The sequence below is a fragment of the Lycium barbarum genome, chromosome 7 (genome assembly GCF_019175385.1).
Source record: "Lycium barbarum isolate Lr01 chromosome 7, ASM1917538v2, whole genome shotgun sequence".
Lineage (NCBI taxonomy): Eukaryota > Viridiplantae > Streptophyta > Magnoliopsida > Solanales > Solanaceae > Lycium > Lycium barbarum.
This window is the reverse complement of record NC_083343.1, coordinates 124,343,157-124,363,741: the sequence shown is the minus strand read 5'-3', so window position 1 is coordinate 124,363,741 and position 20,585 is coordinate 124,343,157. Positions and strand designations below refer to the sequence as shown.

The window sequence follows — 20,585 nt, the reverse complement described above, 5'->3', positions numbered from 1 at the left end:
GATTAACTTCTTTGTTTAATTAGGCTATACTTTTAATTAAATGAAGATTCAGATTAATTGGATTCCTTCATAAATTTGTTACAAAATGCTGCGCCAAGAGCTTCCCTCTGTTCTATTTTATATAAGCTAATGCTAACAGTTAAATGATACTTTCTTTGATTATGATTTTTTCAAAGAACATTTGAAAATATTTTGTATTGTCAATTATTGTCACATACAATATTTTTGTATAATTTCTAAACATATAAATTTGATTTAAAAAAAAATTAAAGACTTTATTCGAATTCACGTACAAAATTGATTAGTTTAACTTTCATACTTCGAGTCAAATCACATAAAGATGAACGGAGGGAATAACTAGTTTACTCCCTGAGCTTGTTATTTAAAAAAATTGCCATACTTATCTTTCACGGATAAGTTTACGAGTGTATTTAATATACCACTTTATTATTTGACTACTTTCTGAAAATAAATGTACGTATGTCAAACACCAATAATAATGACTTAAAAGACATGCCTACAAGACATCTCATGTGGACGTATATCAATAGTACATTCTTGAATGGATGGATTTCCAGTAAATATGTACTCCATTTGACACATACATACAGAATACGGTGGGCAAGAATCGATTAATGCCCTATTTTTTCTGTGTGTCTCAGACGGTGGTTTCTTAATTTATTTAGCAAACTTTATATTTTAAGAAATTGGATTTAAGCTATATGCACTAGTGTACATTTTGTTTTTACACTTGTAGTAAATTTACATAGTAGGGTAGTTAAGCATTTTTATTAGATTATCAATAATTTTTGTGAAAAAATTTACTGCAATTACGTACCTAATAAACGATCTAACCATTTTTTAGATCAATGGTTGTGTATTACAAATGAGTTTGAATGGCTTAATTAATTTTGAATGCAAAGTGGACCCACTAAAGCTGATGTGGCATGCAACTTAATAATTTGCCGCAGATGACGGATAACGCAGCGGATGATACATACTTAAAAATAATTTTGAGGAATTTTCACCACATTTGTGCATTTTCAAGCCAAAGTGACTTTTGAATTGATATGGGTTTAGTTAAGTGAATTTTATGTAATGAAAAAAGGAAAAGTAACTTTTGTGATATGAAGTTAAACTTGACTGACCTCCCTTGAAGTTTACTCATTTTTTACGCTATCACTGTATAGAACTTAAACTCTTAGAAATGATATCGTTTCTAAGCTATTTGATGAACTTTGTATTTTTGAAATATTTAATGATACTAATTAAATGTATTTTAAAATTGTAGTGAATTGGAAAAAAGTTATTGACCCTCCTAATAGTAAGTAACCGTGACATTCTTTTAAACAAAAAGAATATTACGGATCTTATGTAACAATCTTATTCTAGTAACTAATGATTGTTAAGTTATATGGAGTAGTTAATATCTAATGTAGAAAGTAATAAGCTCCCTAGCCAATATGCTACTCATATAGGAGTAACATTATATCCTCCTATTTAATTATACTTGGAAATTAGACAAGTATATAAATGACAAGAGTATGAACATGTGCATTTACAGATGATCATAATGATGGGACAGAAGCAAAGCCATGTGAGGTAGCATCACAATTTGACAGAAAAAATTATTCCCTACATGGTAATAAAACATTGAATGTGTTAACTTAATTTCATAAGGAACCAAGAAAAACATTAGAAAAATATGACAAATTGACCAAATTGAGATGGGTTTAGATGCATTCCCATGTGGCCTAAGAAGTTAAGAGGTGATATAACGTGGGAATAATTGAATTCTTCAGTTTTCTGCAGAGATAATTCAATTTTATAATAAAATGTCTTAGTTTTTTTTTTCACACCTAGTTGTAGTGATCACATGTAAGGTGGTTGTATTTAATAGACAGTACACCTATTTAAGTAGCAACAGTACTTGTTCTTGGCTATGTCAATATTGTAGAATTCATCATAGTTCCAATATAATTCCTCAATTTTCATCCGCCAATATCTCATTCTTTTTTCTCCTATTGGTATCCGCTAAGAAAATGGCCAACAGTGGCATTTTAGCATTGGGATTTATAATTGGTTTGTGCACTCTTTTCTTAAGTGCAAATGCTTTCACAGCACAATCTGGATGGACAAGTGCTCATGCCACATTTTATGGTGGAGCTGATGCTTCTGGCACAATGGGTACGTACTCAGAGACGAATTCAAAATTTACAGATAATGCATGCATCGCTAAATATATATACACTTATTTTAAAAAGATATCTTCAAATTGTGTACATACATGTATGTATGCGTAGTTCTAGTCGAAGTACACCCACTACTTACATGTCGGGTCTGCCTCACTCGAGACAACATTTATGAACTTCCTACTATAGTCCGTTTTGTCAAAAGTGTTTTTTGAAAGGGTACTTTCTGAGAGTAGTAATTTGTGTTTAGCTACTCAATTTAAAAAGTACTTTCGCTAATATTAGAACAACAATTTGTGTTTGGCTAAGTTTCCAAAAGCGTTTGTAGGGAAATTACTTTCTTTTTTTCAGCTTCTAGTAGTCCTCAAAAACACTTAATTTTTTCCTAAAAGCCAACTTTTAAATGTAACCACTTTTGACTTACTTGGAAGCTTGGCGAACCACCTCAACTTTAAATAATAAGCACTTTTGATTTCTCATAAGTTTGGCCAGACACCTTAATTTTCAAAAGTAATCTTAAAAGCTTTGTCAAACACCTCAACTTTCAAGAATAAACACTTTTGACTTCTCAGAAACTTGACCAAAGCAGGCTACTACCTGAACTAAAATCTTGATTATTAACAAGTGATTGGTTTTTGTGGCTTGAAAAAACAGGGGGTGCTTGTGGATATGGCAATTTGTATTCAACAGGATATGGAACTAGGACTGCAGCATTGAGCACAGCATTGTTCAATGATGGAGGATCATGTGGCCAATGCTACAAAATCATATGTGATTATAACGCAGACCCTAAATGGTGCAAGAAGGGAGTATCTGTTACAATTACAGCTACAAATTTTTGTCCACCAAATTACAATCTTCCTAGTAACAATGGAGGATGGTGCAACCCTCCTCGTCCACATTTTGACATGGCTCAACCTGCTTGGGAAAAGATTGGCATTTACAAAGGAGGCATTGTTCCTGTGCTCTACAAAAGGTAGTCATTCTTCACTTATACATTACTAATATATAGAGTGATACAATCTTCACTCTAGATGAGAATATTAGTTCTATTTAGATTAAGTCTTCTCAAGATTCTTTCCAATTAACACGAAAGTTATATATGAAGACAATGTCAGATTATCCCACATAATTGAGAGAATTAGTTGTTGTCGTCTTATATGATTTTGGACAAATCTAACCTCATGAGCTAGTTCTTTAGATTGAGTTAGATCCGACCGTCCGGGGTCTATTATCTTTACATGATATCAGGGTTAGCCTCAACCTTATTTCTGGGTAAAATTTATAAATAGTCACTTTTCATAAGAAAGTCACTGTCACAAATTTTCAAGCTTCATAGGCAAAATTACGGGACAGTGCTATGGAGCTTCATTTGTGGAATTTAAAATTTCAAGACAATGGCTATCTTTCAAAAACACGGCCGTAAAGTGGCCAGTGGGTGCTATTTCTACTTTATTTCTTGATTTAGTCAGCGTTGAGCCTCCATATTATATTATCCGCCCTCCGAGGAGTGTTAAAGTGTCCCGCATTAATTGATGAATAGGATGTTGTCTCTTTATATGGTCTTGAGCAATCAGACAAGTTGATTTGACAAATTTGATGTTTTTGTGGGGCAGGGTACCTTGCAAGAAGAAGCATGGAGTTAGATTCACAATAAATGGAAGGGACTATTTTGAACTAGTCTTGGTAAGCAATGTAGGAGGGGCAGGATCTGTTCAATCTGTTCAAATCAAAGGGTCAAACACAAACTGGCTAACCATGTCTAGGAACTGGGGTGCAAGTTTTCAATCCAATGCATATCTTGATGGACAATCCATATCTTTTAAAGTCACTACTACTGATGGTGTCACAAAAACATTCTTAAATGTTGTTCCATCTGGTTGGAAATTTGGGCAAACATTCTCAAGTCACATTCAATTCTGATCATATACAAGAAAATGCTCAAAGAATAAATGCTCAAAGAATATGTCTTTTAACCAGAGTTTAGTTTTTGGGTTTATAGGGCTGCGGCGTGCTTACTATTTACAGAAAGTAGCCCGCCCCCTTTTCTTTTGTTTTTATTCAATTATTATACATACTATTGGAAGAAAAAAAAAAAAACTCGAGGAGGAATTGAAGATTAATTGTGGAGTGGTTTGACTGTTGAGGAGTTGGTGTTAATTGGTAAAGTAAGCCCATGAACTATAGTCCAAATAAAGCTGGTGAAAAGACAGAAAATCAATTATTGATGTAAGTAGGGGTAGTTTAAAAGCTTGTATTTTACTATATGAAAGGATAAATAAGACAGTTTGTCTAGCTGCATCAATTATACTTTCAGTTTGCTCCTGATCTTGTACCTTTGTAATATGACCATTTTCATGTTATACATCTTGTATACCATATATATTCTTGTTTAAGTACAACATTTTTGTTTTGTATCCAAGAATTGTTGGAAGAAGTGAAGTATTTTTTTTTCCTTTTCCTTTTTTACTTTGGGAATTGGTGATGGTGACATACTTAAAGCAATAAAAACTCATTTAGGTACAACAATCAAGATGGACATATCAAACCTAAAGATTTCTTTAATGGCTACTGGTTCATGATTTCAATACTTCAAAATAGATCAGAAATTTTGCTTTGGGTGAGATGATGGATTGATTCAAGTCACTTGACGCAAAGTAAAGATTTATGCACATCTAATGTTTTTACCGAAATATATTAATTAATTATGATTAAATGGCTAGGTCTTTCCTGATTATTGTTACAAATATTAATTGTTCTTTCATAACTAGTTCCTAGAACGTCTGCCCACTATGTCATATTAATGTTAACAGTTGTATATAAAGTTGCATATTGATATATTTATTAGACTAGTATAAATATCGAATGTGAGTAAGTATTCCGGACTATGATAGTGACAAAAGGAGTAGTTGGCCAGATTCCGATATTTATGATCTGACAATAATAAATTTGCATAATGACCGGGCAAAATATGTTCCTAAACATGGTCATATGATATTAGAATTTTCTGAATATTATAACTCTCATTGCAAGTATAACATGACAAAATGTTATTAATCAATCTATGCTTTAGTAGTTCAATCCTAACCACCAATGTAACAATAACATTCCTCTTTTAAAGTAAGTGAAAAGGTTGGTCATTTTGCTTGCCTCATAAACAGCACTTTAGCAACTGTTGTTCCTCCACTTTTTGTGACCTAATAACAAGAACTCGTTATTGACTTATATTATAGAAGCGATTTAACTATAACTTTAAAGCCACTGCATGCTTACAGAATTCTCCTACCTACCAACAACTTATCCTCTCTTATTTTATATAATTGGGTAATTGTTGTTTATGGTGATCAACCACATTCTCTAGCCTATGGTTGTTAAAACTTGAGGCTCAACTCTATGGGGTCGTTTGCTTAACGGGTTTAGGATACTACTTTCGGTATAAAACTTGAGATTACATTTATCCTGTGCTTGGTTATTAGTTTAAAATTGTTATAAATTTTATGCCAAAGTCTTGGTACTAAATTGGTATCCTGCATAGAATGTGGAATTATAATCTCAGGATCATGATCCCGAGACTATAATTTCAGGTTATCCTTCTACCAAACCAATCGACCAGCCCTTATTATTCATGCCCGAATTTTTCACCAGCTTGGTCAGATTATTGAGTTGTGTATCTAAGTTGAATTTTTAAAAATGTATATTTACACTTAATATGAACCAATTTCCACAAAATAATGGATGTGACACTACGTCAAAATAATCCATAGGCTTAATATCTAAATTTGCTTTCTTATTTTATATGTGATCGAAAGTGGATTGAGAACACGGGGGTTGGTAGTACATAGAGATCAAACCAACTAAAATGGTAAAAAAAGACCTTATGTATTAAATGATTATTTACTTAAAAAGAAAAGTAAATAAAGCAGATAGTTTAATCCTTACATTAGAATTTATGCATTGTTAATTCCTACATTACAATCTCAGCATTATAATGAATTCATACATTATTAATCTTTGCATTCCTTGTCCCTGAACCAAATCACCCCTTTGTCACTATATGGCAACAAAAATCAGTAAACATTAGAATTGGCTTCACTCAGGTTAAAGAATATGAATGTGCGTCCCAAAGAAGAATTAAATTAAGAATGCTAAACTACTCCAATTCCATACCACTCTAATGGTTCTAGCTGACCAAACTTGCTAACAAACAGAACCAACAATTCAAATAACAACTCTCTCTGTAATCTTATGCCCGCTATTACAAAGCATTCCCTTTAAATGCACATTGTATGTGATCATAATGTCTCACAGCATAGTCCCAATTCAAAATTAAGCATAAAGAAAAGATAGGATAATTTTGCCCTTTTTTTAGTTATGATGGCAGTATCAAGATGTCTTATTGCTTTATTCTTTGCTTTTGCATTGTTTTCCACTGCAGTGAAGGCACTGAGCTCAAATTACTACGACCAAACATGCCCCAACGCCGAGTCAACTGTCACAAAAATTGTCAAGAAAGCTATGTTGAATGACAAAACAGTTCCAGCTGCACTTTTAAGGATGCACTTCCATGATTGTTTCGTTAGAGTAAATTTCCACTTCTCTATTTTCTCTCTAGCTAGATAATTATCAACACTTTTTCCCGGCTCAATGGAGCCAGGGGCGGAGCCAAGTGTAACCGAGGGGGTTCCGAACCCCCTCGGCAGAAAATTACAGCGTATATTGAAGGTTAAAATTATTTTTTTATGTACATATGGTAGGTGTTGAACCCCCTTGGCTTCTTCGTATGTTTACTTCTTCATATTTTTGAACCCCTTTACAGAAAATCCTGGCTCCGCCACTGAATGGAGCATACTAAACTCCCTCATTCACTCATCATTCGGGAGCCAGAAATTCATATATGGGATTTTAAAAAGATATTAAAATGTCATACCTAGGATTTGAGCATGTCACTTAAACAACTTTTGAACCCCCCTTGCCACTACACTACAACATTCCTAATGTCGGGGGATTCAACGTTTATATAACGAAAGAATTCCTTTTGCCATATAGTTGCAAAAAGGTATAATTTTCCAAACAAGGGGATTAGATTGAACTCCCTTGCCTGAACCTAGCTCTGCCCCTGGTCCTTGGAGTTGGAGGCGCTTACCACTTAAAGCCAACCTCGCTCTATAATTATCGTATTTTGCCAAGTATTAGTTATTTCTTTTTGTTATGATCATCTTATGTTGTAGGAGTAGCTAATTTTCCTTATGATGGACAGAGTATCATAACTAATTATACATACATAGTAGCTAATTATATACTTATGTTTTTATGTATATAAAAGGGTTGTGATGGCTCAGTGCTGCTGAACTCAACAAGAAACAACAAAGCAGAGAAAGATGGACCTCCTAACATCTCATTGCACGCATTCTACGTCATCGACGTTGTTAAGAAACAAATCGAAGATTTGTGCCCTGGTGTTGTCTCTTGTGCCGATATTGTGGCTCTCGCTGCTCGTGATGCTGTTGCTCTTGTAAGTTCTAATATAAACTAAACATGATATTACCATTAAAAATATTCCTAGCAGCCAAACAAAGGCAATATTACTTCTCCGTTAATGAATATATGTATATTGTGTCAGTCTGGAGGTCCTAGTTGGGAAGTGCCAAAAGGTAGAAAAGATGGAAGAATCTCAAAAGCCACAGAAACCCGACAATTACCTTCTCCCACCTTCAACTTTTCTCAACTCCAACAAAACTTTGCTCAAAGAGGCCTTTCTTTGGATGATTTGGTTGCACTTTCAGGTAAAAAAACTCTGCTCTTTTATTGGTTGCATTCACGGCTCTTAAATTCTGAAACTATCATTTCAGAAATATAATGAGTTCGGTACTAAGAACCTTAAGGTTGGACCTATCAAAATGTAAATATCGATTATGACTCTATTTCTCACCTTTCTGGCCTCCACAAAAATGTAATAATATTTCCTACATTGATTGCAGCAACTCAAGATTTACTTTAGTAATAGAGTTGTTTTTTTTTTGTTTTTTTTTTTTGGGTTTCCGTTAACAGGAGGGCACACTCTTGGATTCTCTCATTGTTCTTCCTTTCAAAACAGAATCCACAAATTCGACAACAGTCACAATGTTGATCCAACACTACAAGCGTCATTTGCAGCCAGTCTCCAGAATGTTTGCCCCGCGCACAACAAGGTCAGAAATGCAGGCGCCACAATGGATTCTACAACAACTTTATTCGACAACGCCTACTACAAGCTACTAATGAATGGCAAGGGCCTATTCTCTTCAGATGAAGCTCTGCTCACAAATTCAAGGACAAAAAGATTAGTTTCAAAGTATGCTACCTCTCAGGATGACTTCTTTAAAGCATTTGGCAATTCTATGATCAAGATGAGTAGTATAAGTGGTACCGGACAAGAAGTTAGGCCGGACTGCAGATTTGTTAGGTGATAACATTTGTTTCACATGATCAGGCCAAGTAATTATTGTAATTGGGAACTTTAATTTGTATTTATTTTGTTGATTGGTGAAGTGTGTTATTCTGAGAAAAGAAGCATTGGTGTGGGGTTTATAACAGCATGTTTGTCTTGTTTTAACAGACGCTACCAAAATGAGAATATTATATTCTTCTTGATCCTCTTTAGTCACACTAAGAAAAAACTGATAGGTAAAGAAGTGACACCCGATAATCTCCTCATCTCCACTTGCCTTTGTTCTTGGACTAGTGCACAGCAACAACACAGAAAATGTGAACAAAAGTCATTGATGATGCCTCCCTGATAAAGAACTTACCTCAAGTTGGAATTATAGTACAAAAAGAACATGGAAGTTGGACTAAGTTTCTAATTTAGACATTAGCTAGAACAGTTAACTCAAGAAAAAAGTAGTTAAAATGGCCACAGATGCCAAAGAGACGACTATCACAGAGGCCAAAGAAATCACCATCTGTAGAGAGATTTGCAACAACCAGTAGGCATGGCCTATCCAAGAAAACTATTATTTCCTTCATTTTTAGTACTCATGCTATACTGCACAAATAATATGACTTTCTAGTGATTACTCTCACAATGCCATTAATACTACTAATACCAATATGTTTATTTGTGCTCGGAAATGATGCGGCGTGATTAAGGGGCTACCGTAACAACATTCTGAGTATAGAAACAACGTGATAACTAAAGAATAAGCCCATAGTTCATTACAAGCTTCTGCAGAAGCTGCTAATATAAAAAGATTAAGTTGCCCTATTAGTTGGGACTTATATTCAGTTTGGCATGACCAAGCGGAAAACTATACAGGGCAAAAGAGAAAATATTATATCTATGATACAAAAAAACATATATCTAAGATAATCATGAATAGTTTAGAGGATTAGTGGGATCACAAAGCTCACAAGGAAAACCAGAGTCATTTATTTTGAGAATGTCCAATATTACAGCAATTCAGATATAGTTTTAGAGTTATTGGATTATACATACATGTGAGTTTGAGTAGAAGCTAGGCGATGTGGGTGCTGCCAATATCCAGGTGCAATAGTACATTGAAAGTTGTAGTTAATTGTACAGAAAACGGGCCTTGAGTCTAATACAAGTTAGCTCCAGCCTCCGTGAGATAAGAATAGCATAAGATCAAGGAAGACCATAGCTCATTTCGTCGACCAATTTGGGACTCTTTAACATAAATGAATGATTGTATTATATGGCTTTGGTGGGTGTTACCTTCCCTATATTGCTTAAAAACTTTATGGGCTAATCTGCAACCCCCCTTCACTAGACCTTTGTAATAATATGTTGCTTCACTGACATATATATCACTTAGAAAACTGTCTCAGGTAGCAAAATTAGACATTGTAACTTGCATTTCCAGTTACACGCTCATTGAATTACCCTACAAGGAAGATTCTGTTTACTTTCTTGCCAATTGCCACTGGAGAGCAGCTACATCTTTAGCTCTATAACCAGAGATATCGTCTATGTCCAAAATAAAAACGCAGGTAGGGCCATGTAATTAGCTTTTTGCCATTGGATTCCTAATATAAAGTAAGCACAAACTCGGGATTTCTTTAAATCTCAACAATACAAAACCCTTTAGGTATCTAAATGGAAAAAACATAAGATGTATAAAGGTTCAAACTCTTGTGTAGGACACAAACACATTCTATATAAAAGAACAAAAAAAAACTCAATCAATACAGATATTAGGACAGTAATGAAGTACGGACGAAAAGGCGCACACTTGTTTTGTGAGCTTTTTCCCAATGTCTGGGGGAAGCAATATCCTGGATCTTGATATTCAATGTTTATGTGAAACTATTGATATACTTTTTCATCATTTGATCAACTAGGACCCTGTAGCCTCTTTCAGTGGGATGATAACTATCCCAAAACAAATATTTTGTGTCATCTTCACATGTACTACTCATGTATCTGTTGCATAAAAAGACCACCTCTATGCTTCCTGTACCACAGCATCCTTTATCTACCACTTCAAATCCTGATAGCATCATCAGATTTCAAATAAGTTCACTTACTGGACAACACCAATGTACCAAAATGTATATACATAAAAGAATTACATTTAGCACCTTTCAGTTTTCAGTAGTGAGAAATATAACTAATCCTTTTCATACCATAAATAACTCCTTTCAACTTGTTGAATTGATGTCAATGTTTGTATATGATATAGCCATCAACAATATTTTTTTCCCTCCTATATTTCCAAATCTCTAGCTACAACCACTTAGCTCATTGCACCCTTTGCAAAAAACCCATTTCCCTTATTTAGTTAGACCAAAATCTAACTTTCCTTAATTAGTTTGTCAATAAGTTGTAGCTTGGAGATTAGTTACGATGCCTGTGTTGGAAACTTATGACAGTGGTGTTCACATAGAGATCCTAAGAGCTAAAATGTTAGTTAATCTATTAAAAACAAACAAATTAACAAAAAAGAGACAAATAATTAGACAACAAGTGAGGCTTTCTCTGATAGTAAAGCGCCTCCACCATCATAGACAAATCCAAAATTTAAACTTTATGCGTTCGAGATACCACTGAATCACCAACAATTTGAGTTACAAGGTTCGAAATTTTTTATTTCCTAACATATATATGCTATGTTGCTCGGACTCTTAAAATATTTCAATGGGTGCGTGTCGGATCCTCCAAAAATAGTGCATTTTTGGAGGATCCGACACGGAGGCAAGCAAAATTCTTTAAGAGTTCGAGCAATAGAGTATATATGCATGACTTGAACAAAAGTTAGTGGATTCGGCCTAAAAAGATTCAAAATTTACCTACTTTTGAAAGTTGCAATGAGACCAAGCATATACTATGATCATAGAATATGTATTTAGAAAAGATTAAAGTGTACCATATTTTTGAGGGTTGACAATGAGATCAAGCATAGGATCATAGAGGTCAATGAAAATCAGCTTGGAGTGAGGCAACTTCTTGGATAGTGTATCATTAATGGCAGTAGAAAGCTTAGTGTTGGCCAATTGAGCAGCTTCATTGTATTCCTCTATACATTGTCTAGCTATACCTCCACTTATTGTTCTCTGCAATGGCAAACAACCAACTGGTGGAATCCCAAAAACTCCTATTTTTCTTGCTCCCAACTTGTACAATTCCTTACAAATTAAAAGATGAATTAATTAAATAAATAATAGCAAATTGATGTGCTGACTCAAGTCAAAATATCTACTGACGTAAATTAGCGGGAAAAATAATAATTTTGTGACTGTGTGAGACTATTTTTTGTCTCACAAAAATGTGGACCCAAAGTTTGTGAACCCAAAAGTGTAATATTTGGGTCCAAAAAACAAAAAAGTTTCACACAACTGATGTAAGTTATGTGACACTGGTTTTGAATTCTAAAGGGGTTCATTGTGAAACTTATTTTAGGCAGATCATACATCGGAATAGGATGGGAAAGTTAGGTCATATAAGGTCATAATTCATCTATTTCTTTTATGTTAGGGCCCGAATTAAAGTCTTGAGGTGACCCAATGCAAAGGGATTGCGCCAAAGCGGCAATACCGTTGCTGTAGGCTTAGAATGTTACAGGTGGTATTCGAGTCAGTATATTCCCTAGTACAATGGTGGGTAAAAACTCCACAAGGACGCTAGTTTCGAGAAGGGGTGGGTGTAGTATAACGAACCCACAAACCAGTAGCGTTTGAACTCGAAGAATGTTACTTGTGAAACTTGTCTTAGGCAAATCAGACATCATAATGGAAGGAGAGGGTCATATAAAGCCAAGTTCAGGATTCAACTGTCGGAGACGCCTATTAGGTTAAAGTCCAACAAGAAAAAATTGTAAGGCCCAAAATCCTTGAGGTGGCCCAAAGAGGTCGGACTAAAACGGTAAAATCCACAAGAGACAACTACGTATATATACATCTTAAGGAGAAAATATTTACAAAACGTGACGATAGTTTTATATTTACAAAACATAACATTAGAAACCCTATACAAAACATGCTTTTAAAAATATATATGTATATATTTTTTATTTTTCTTAAAATACTTTTTTTCGCTCAAAAATTTATGTATAAAATGTGTATATCTCGCTCAAGGCTTAAAAAGTTCGCTCAAAATGTAGTGTATGAAAACGGTATGAAATGTGTATATCTCGTTCAAGGCTTTAAAAATCCGCTCAAAATTGTGTGTATGAAAACAGTATGAAATTTGTATCTCACTCAAGTCTTAAAATTTCGCTCACATTTTCGTGTATAAAGTTCATGTTAGATTTCTGTACAATTAATACAACTACAACAACATTGTATACAACTTTGATACAATATTCAAGACTTAAAATAATCGCTCAATTTTTTGTATATGAAATGTGTATATCTTGCTCAAGGCTTAAAAAGTTCGCCAAATTTTATGTATGAAGAATGTATGAAATGTGTATTTCTCGATCAAGGCTTAAACATTACGCTCAAAATTTTATGCATGAAAATGGTATGAAATGTGTATATCTCGCTCAAGACTTAGAATTTCATTCACATTTTTCGTATATAAAGTTCATATTAGGTTTCTAGAAAATTAATACAACTACAACAACATTGTAACAACTTTCATACAATATTCAAGGCTTAAAGTTTTCGCTCACAATTTTGTGTATGAAAATTATATTAAAAATTTCGCTCACACATACATTTTTCATACAAAAAAATTTGAGGTAATTTTTTAAGCCTTTGAGCAAATATATATATATATATATATAATATTAATTTATTTTTTTTTTAAATCCGAAAATAAAATAAAAAACAAAAAATATATGAAAATCCGTCATGTTTCGTAAAATATCGTTACGTTTGTAAATAAGAAAAACTATCGTCACGTTTCGTAAATATTTCTTCTTTAACATGTATATATATAGTTTTCCCAAATAGCCATTTTCAGTCTGTATAATTGAGACATTGTCCGCAAGTGAAATTCTAGGATGTTGTCACGGAGTTTTTCACATGATAATGACTATTTTTGATATGCATGATCGATAAATGATCAGCGTGGGCTATTTCTCAAGCTCAAGATCCAAAGTAGACAATATACCTTTGACAGTTGAATCTAGGCCGTTACACGTAGGCACCATAAATTGCTGTAGAGAAAAATATATTCATATACAGTCAAACCTCTCTATAACAGCATCGCTGGGTCCAAAAATTTTCAGTTGTTATAGAGAATGGTTGTTATACACCTATAACAGCATCAGGGGCGGAGCCAGGATTCCGACGAAGGGTGTTCATATTTTAGGACAGGGAATGTGTGAGCGATAGTTTGCACACCCTTAGCCGCTAGGCTATCCTTCGTTTCTATGTCAAGGTTGTTCATTACTAATATATATTCACAAAATTCTATATTTAACATAGGCATTCGATAATTTTTTCCGACGAAGGGTGTTCATATGAACACCCTTCAATGGGTGTGGCTCCGCCACTGAACAGCATTGACATTTAAATAATATTTCGCTGTTATAGGCAAAAAAGATGCATAAAATTCATTTTTCATTTTTAATTGTCGAATTCTAAACTTAATCACACTTTATATAATGAAGGAAAATCGTTTAATAATGAATATATATATATATATATATAATATTATTTTTTGTTGTAATAGTGTATTAAATGATCAAATATTTGATCAAAATCTCTACACTTATTATTGGTAATCATAGATATTCTATTTTTATAAAGATGATTAATTATTATATTACCAAAAAAAGAAGATAACAGTTATATAGGAGGGTAATTTTACAAAGAGCGTACTGTTGTAAAGTTGATTGTTGTTGTTATAGATGAAATGTTGTTATAGAGAAGTAAAATATAACATAAAAAATCGATTTCAAAACAAATTGGCTGTTAAAGAGGGGTGTTGTTATATGCGGGTGCCGTTATAGCAAGTTCCGACTGTACTTACTTGGATAAAATCTGCAGCTCCATCCACCATAAAATCAGTATATGAGTTAATATCATACTGCTTCTGGCGAAATCCGATTGTGAAGTAGGTGTTGGCAAGGTCATTGCTTCCAGCTACCACAAAGTATAGGCTGCTGTTTATTATGTTGTTGGCTTCTTTTTCTCCAACCAGTCCCTTTAGCTTCCCAACATATTCTTGAAAATAATTTAATTGAGTAGATAGTGGCATCACTGACTGATCATTTTCATCCATAAGTAAAAATGTAATTAGAAGATTATGATGACATTCAAACTTACTAAGTTGACTATAGTATTGTTGCAGTAAAGGATGAAAATGACTTTTCATCAATCGAAGGTATAAAAAATATTTACACGCTCAGGGTATGTTTAAAAGGTGATCACTTAATTCACTTAATTAAACTTATACTCGCCCATTTGGCTAAACTTTCAAAATTTGTTTATTTTGAAGAAGGAAAAATTGATAGAAGTATTTTTGAAAAAGTACTTTTGCAGGTTAGCAATGTATGTCTAACTAATCAATTTGCAATTACTTTTGTCAGCAATTTGTGCTTAACTAAGGTTTTCAAAGTGCTTTTAAGAAAAAGTTACTTTCTTTTAGCTTGTAATAAACAACTTTTGTTATTAATCAAAAACACTTTTTTTCCCTAGAAGTTTGGTCAACACCTCAATTCTCTAAAATAAGTATTTTTGATTTCTCAGAAGCTTAACCAAACAGACTATTAAGTAGATATCTAGTTGAATGTTAGTATTAGTTTTCAAATTATCTGATTGTGTAAATATATTTTGAGTCGTTTGTACTAATAAAACGTAAATTCAAGAATGGAAAATACCCACCATAAAGGCAGCTGTTTGAGGGTCGTATCCACAAGCTCCTGATGCAAAACTTACTCCAGTTTTAAGATCTTCAGCTTGCAATTTGGGGTCGAGATAAGCTGGCATTAGCTCTTTAATTCCAAGTTCTTCCACTGATATTAATATCACAGTTAAGTCAAAACTCTATTTAACATAAGCAAAGATTAAAATGGAATTTCTCAGATTAATGGTCTCCCGTTAAGGATTAAACATTGCACTTGTATGTAGCTAATTAAGTGTAAGTGACACTAAAATTATATTTTATAAGGATAATCTTGCAAGAAAAAGATGAATATTTTAAATTATATATGTTGAAGCAATTGATGGTCACTCAACTTTCACTTTGTTGCACTAAAGTCATTTAACTTATTTTTGTAACGAAGAAATCACTCAACTTTACTTAAATATCACGAAAGTTACTAAACTATTTTTTTAATTAAAAAAGTAACTCAACATTTTATAAATATCACTAAAAGTCATTAGAGGGAAATCAAATAGACATTTCATATGGTACTTAAGCAAAGACGTTGAATGACTTCTTGATTAAAAAAAAATGTTTAATGACTTTTTGTGACAATTAGGTAAAGTTTAGGGAATTTGTTCTTATAAATATTAGTTTGGTCACGATTCCTTGTAATACCTCAGTAAAGTTGAGTGACTTTTTTATTATAAAGAATAATTTAGTAATGTTAGTGTAGTAAAATAAAAGTTGAGTGAGCATTGGCAAAATTAATCATATTTACAGCTACTTCTAGTAGACATTCAAATGTAAAACGGTCTCTCGGGCTATGACTAATAAGATGGTGTTTGTTAAATTGAATATATAATCTTTAATTGCTCTCTCATGTTTTAGCTTCACTCTGTGCTTATGTGTCGTAGGAAGGTGAAGAGAATATATCACATCGGTGATGGATGAGAATTTTGGACTCTTTATAAGGTTTGGATAATCGTTCTTCCTTTGAACTAGCATTTGGGAGCTCAGGGTTCTCGTAGTCGGTTTCTTACTTTTTCCTAGTATTAGGTAAGTAAGCAGGAAAATATTATCCCAAAAACATTTACATGTAATCTAGCAAAATACTATGAAGTGGGATGGGGTTTGGGGTGGGTGGCGGTGGTGGTGGGAGGTTCAAGGAGTGAGGTTGGGTGGATGGGAAGGAGACGAACTTGAAATTTCAATATTCTCGAAAATATTTTGACCAAAGGAAAATGGAAATATTAGAAACTAAAACGTTTTCTGAAAAAAAAATTCCTTTTTACCGGACACACCCTAAGTATAATTAGCTTAAGATCATGGATATACCTATCAAGTCTGCCGGTGTTTTGGCATTCGAAAATCTTCCAGTTGCCTTTCCATCAACAAAGTCTTTCCCATAAGGTGGAAAATTACACTTGACTATGGTTGTCATATTGTTATTATTTCCTTGATCAACTATGGAATCTCCGAACATAAAAACGGCCTTCGTAGTCATGTTTTTTGGTAGCTGCATCTTCCCTTCGGATAAAAGAACAACATAGAATAAAAAGACCACATGTAAAGATAATATTGAACGACAACACAACATGTTATATTAGCAACAAAAGTTAGACACTTTGAGTTCAAGAAGAAGAAGGGGGAAATGAGGGATAGGTCCAAATTAGAGCTTTCAAATGGCAGATTTGAGTACGTAGGATAAAGGAGGTCTATGTTATTTATAGAGGGCTAGAAAAGAATATATTATTAATTGAGTTGATAATTAGTAGGTTGTTTCCAATCATAAAGGCAAATTTAAAGTTTATGAGGTACTTTTTCTAATGACAGCAAGTTAACACTATAATAATAATCGGATTCTCGGTCTAATAGTTATACATATTTAATGGATATATTATAGGATCTGTGCAAACACTATTGAATTTACGTGAATTAGTAACTAAAATCAAATGGTAGTAATAATTTATTAAGTGAAAATTTTAATATATATACATGGTATGTGCAAAAGTTATTGAGTTCACGTGAATCCGTAACCAACATTGTAGATGAGGCTCGACTCTAATATATTACTCATTGGTCCTAACTTATGTATTTCACTTGCGTAGAATTTATGAAAGGAATGAATACTTTTGAATGATCTAAAACAAGTCTTAAACGTTTATGTAACTATAAACTATCACTTAAGAATAAATTGAGAAATGATATTCTTTTCAAGACAGATTAAAAATGAGATAAATGCCACCCACTTTAGTTGAGAAGAGAGCGAATGGTGAGTGAAATTAAATAGTTTTGCTTTTCATTAAGAATTTTATCGAATGCACGAGGGGAATCGTGTCATTGTGAATGGCTTCTTGTTCCCTTTATGAAATTGTGGTTCTTGAACGTTTACTATAAATAGAAGTTTCCTCTTATTATTTACCTACTCATAGATACTTTTAAGGGCTCAAACTAATTATAGATCACCGACACATCATGTAGATTCAGAGTATACTCTAAGATAATTAATATGGGATTTTGAGTGCATTAATTCATATGGATCATCATCAGGACTGTCTAATTTTACTTTAAGCAAGACCAAAATTACATGGATGGCCTAAATTTTCCGTATTTTAATCAAATTTGAAAGGTTCGGTCTAACCCTTGTGAACTTTCGAGCTAGTAATAAGGTTATTAAATTTTGATTCATTGCACACGTAGAGTAATAGACTTAATAAATAAAATTATCTCATGTACAAGTGTACCTTAAGCTTTTCAACGAAATGATTAACACCACTTAATTATCTCATTACCATTGTGCATGTCTTGTGGAAAAATAGATTAGGAGCGTAACTTATTTAACGACAGTAGTGTATTTTTATATTATCAGATTATTTTTGTCTATTATAAAAGAGAGTTTATCATATTTTCAAGATTATAAAAAATTGCGTGAAATCCATATGTGAATAAAGTAAAAAAATAACTTGATAATGTAATTTTTTTCATATTGTCAGCGTAATAAATGGTTAGTAGCACTTTAAGAAAATCATCCGCGGATAATGATCTATGCGTGTTACTCATCATGCAAAGTAATATGTTGAAAAACCTCAACTACTGAACTACATACAAGTGGAGTAGTCGGCATCCTCCAAAAGTTTACACGTAGGTAGGAAAAAAAAGAGTAACTTCTATTTACTAATAAAATAATATAAAATAAACAATTACGTTATCAGGTCACTTAAAAGATAACTATAGATAATCATTTATAAAATGTGAAATTAATTAGTAGCCTGGAAAAATTACATGTTAAAATATATTGATATATGCATAATACGTGAATGTTTACGGGCACGGCAAATATGCCTTGTTCCAAGCGGCATCACGTGATACGTTTCATTAAATGTTTTACTAAATATAAAAATATCGAGTATAAATATAAAAAATGACGCCGCTTGTCATTATAATAATTTGTCATTTATTCATGTTTTCAAATATTAACACCACTTACAAAAGATTCTACTAAATTGCCTATAGCCTATAATCACCAGCTGATGTTTTCTATGGAGAAAAGACTGAGCTTAAATGGACATGAAATTGGTAGGGTTGGTACGGTCTTAACTTGTGCGTCAAATGAAGCAGCACTTGCCTTAGGTTGGTGGGCTACCAATAGTCCATTTTATCTTTTCATTAAAAAAAAAAAAAAGGTCTAGGTTCTGGTTTATCTCAAAACTCAAATACACAAATGTAAAACTTAAAATGTAAGTGGTTTGGTGAACAACCTGTACTATATCAACCCATTTTGTATTTGGACATTGAGTTTAATTCGCACCAGTAATGTATGACATTTGGTTTTCTTGCAAAATTTGATTGAAGACCAGAGCTTGGACAAATTAGGAATAATCCAACCCAACAGGGTACGTACATATATAATACATATTCAGCCCCTAAACTTGCACTTTTTTTCCATTTTTGCACCTCAACTAAGTTTTATTCCTATTGAACCCTTAAACTCGTCCTCAAGTGTGTCTATCAAACACAATTCGACTTACATAGCAAACTTTGCAATAGGATAGAATTATTCTTTGTATGCACGAACCGATATTCAGTTAGATTCATTAGTGTCATTTTCTTACTTAATTACCAACTTCCAGTTCATGTGCCACGATTTTTTGGTTGATCATTGATTGAATTGATTTCTAATAGGTGTTACTGTTTTGTTGCATTTAGGTAGTCAAACAGTGGCGGAGCCACACGAACCCCCTCGGCGGAAAAAAATACTGTTTTTACAAGGTTAAAATTATTTTTTATGCATATATAGTAGATGTTGAACCCCCTTAGACTTCTTCGTATGTTTACTTTTTTATATTTTGAACCCCCACGGCGAAAATCCTGGCTCTGGCACTGTAGTCAAATAATTAAAAATATTCTAAAGATTTTGTTGCGGGATATCTAATTTTGTAATATAAACTACATGGGGTTTACACTTTACAGAAGACAATCTTGTTTGAAGTTTCTGGAAATGAAGAAAAATATATGGAATTTGGGTTTAAGATGGTCCATTGACCAGATGGCTAGTTTTGTAACAGTATGCTTAGATAGTCAAAGGAATAGGTTCATATATGCTATTTAAAAAATGCTATTTAAGTCGGATTGTATTTGATAGGCACACTTGAGGACGAGTTCAGGAGTTTAATAGGAACAATGCTTAGTTAAAGTGTCAAAATGAAGAAAAAAAATGCAAATTTAGGAGGCTGCATATGCATTAAGCGAATATAGTATTTGTTAATTCCCGTAAATCGGATCATCTACAATCTCACATGTGACAAGGTCACGCCAAAAAAAACAAAAAAAAAAAAAAAACAAAAGCAAATTATACATTTATGTGTTTCTGTTTATATCTAAGTGTGGTACGTACGAAGTACTCAACACATCCATTACTCTCTTGTGATAGTAGTTCAAGCTCCGGTTTTCTTTTTGGTTTTGAAATTATTTAAGTATGTGGATTGCTATAAATGCTAAATAATGAGTTGGGTGTCAAAAATTCACAAAACTGGTCACAATTAGGGGTGTTCATAGTCCGGTTTGACTCGGCTTTTGGTTAAAATCAAACCAAACCAATCAAGTCGTTTTTTTTAATATTCAAACCAAACCAAATCATT

General features: G+C 33.1%; 3 protein-coding genes across 3 annotated transcripts; 2 read left to right on the top strand and 1 right to left on the bottom strand.

The window, feature by feature from the left end:
• Positions 1-1,964: 1,964 nt before the first annotated feature.
• On the top strand, positions 1,965-4,746 carry LOC132602574 (expansin-A11-like). Its single transcript, XM_060315394.1, has 3 exons — positions 1,965-2,187; positions 2,847-3,168; positions 3,809-4,746. Exons 1-3 carry the CDS (start codon positions 2,043-2,045, stop codon positions 4,113-4,115), a joined length of 774 nt encoding a protein of 257 aa, XP_060171377.1. The 5' UTR covers positions 1,965-2,042; the 3' UTR covers positions 4,116-4,746.
• Positions 4,747-6,563: 1,817 nt separating this feature from the next.
• On the top strand, positions 6,564-8,719 carry LOC132602573 (peroxidase 64-like). The gene is made up of 4 exons (XM_060315393.1): positions 6,564-6,773; positions 7,516-7,704; positions 7,813-7,975; positions 8,241-8,719. The coding sequence occupies exons 1-4, from the start codon at positions 6,564-6,566 to the stop codon at positions 8,636-8,638; spliced, it is 960 nt and encodes a 319-aa protein (XP_060171376.1). The 3' UTR covers positions 8,639-8,719.
• A 1,463-nt stretch (positions 8,720-10,182) lies between these two features.
• On the bottom strand, positions 10,183-17,128 carry LOC132604160 (GDSL esterase/lipase EXL3-like). The gene is made up of 5 exons (XM_060317528.1): positions 16,783-17,128; positions 15,465-15,595; positions 14,611-14,844; positions 11,558-11,816; positions 10,183-10,681 (listed from the first exon to the last, which is right to left on the bottom strand). The coding sequence occupies exons 1-5, from the start codon at positions 17,042-17,044 to the stop codon at positions 10,488-10,490; spliced, it is 1,080 nt and encodes a 359-aa protein (XP_060173511.1). The 5' UTR covers positions 17,045-17,128; the 3' UTR covers positions 10,183-10,487.
• Between the last annotated feature and the right edge of the window lie 3,457 nt (positions 17,129-20,585).

What these genes read in the sequence shown, in the direction of transcription:
- LOC132602574 (XM_060315394.1), top strand. Translation starts at nt 2,043, where the DNA reads ATGGCCAACAGTGGCATTTTAGCATTGGGATTTATAATTGGTTTGTGC. An exon ending in TGATGCTTCTGGCACAATGG is followed by an intron (nt 2,188 to 2,846) that starts GTACGTACTCAG and finishes TTGAAAAAACAG; the next exon opens with GGGGTGCTTGTGGATATGGC. An exon ending in GTTCCTGTGCTCTACAAAAG is followed by an intron (nt 3,169 to 3,808) that starts GTAGTCATTCTT and finishes TTTGTGGGGCAG; the next exon opens with GGTACCTTGCAAGAAGAAGC.
- LOC132602573 (XM_060315393.1), top strand. Translation starts at nt 6,564, where the DNA reads ATGATGGCAGTATCAAGATGTCTTATTGCTTTATTCTTTGCTTTTGCA. An exon ending in TCCATGATTGTTTCGTTAGA is followed by an intron (nt 6,774 to 7,515) that starts GTAAATTTCCAC and finishes TGTATATAAAAG; the next exon opens with GGTTGTGATGGCTCAGTGCT. An exon ending in TGATTTGGTTGCACTTTCAG is followed by an intron (nt 7,976 to 8,240) that starts GTAAAAAAACTC and finishes TTCCGTTAACAG; the next exon opens with GAGGGCACACTCTTGGATTC.
- LOC132604160 (XM_060317528.1), bottom strand. Translation starts at nt 17,044, where the DNA reads ATGTTGTGTTGTCGTTCAATATTATCTTTACATGTGGTCTTTTTATTC. An exon ending in AACACCGGCAGACTTGATAG is followed by an intron (nt 15,596 to 16,782) that starts GTATATCCATGA and finishes TATTAATATCAG; the next exon opens with TGGAAGAACTTGGAATTAAA. An exon ending in CTCAAACAGCTGCCTTTATG is followed by an intron (nt 14,845 to 15,464) that starts GTGGGTATTTTC and finishes GAAAATGATCAG; the next exon opens with TCAGTGATGCCACTATCTAC.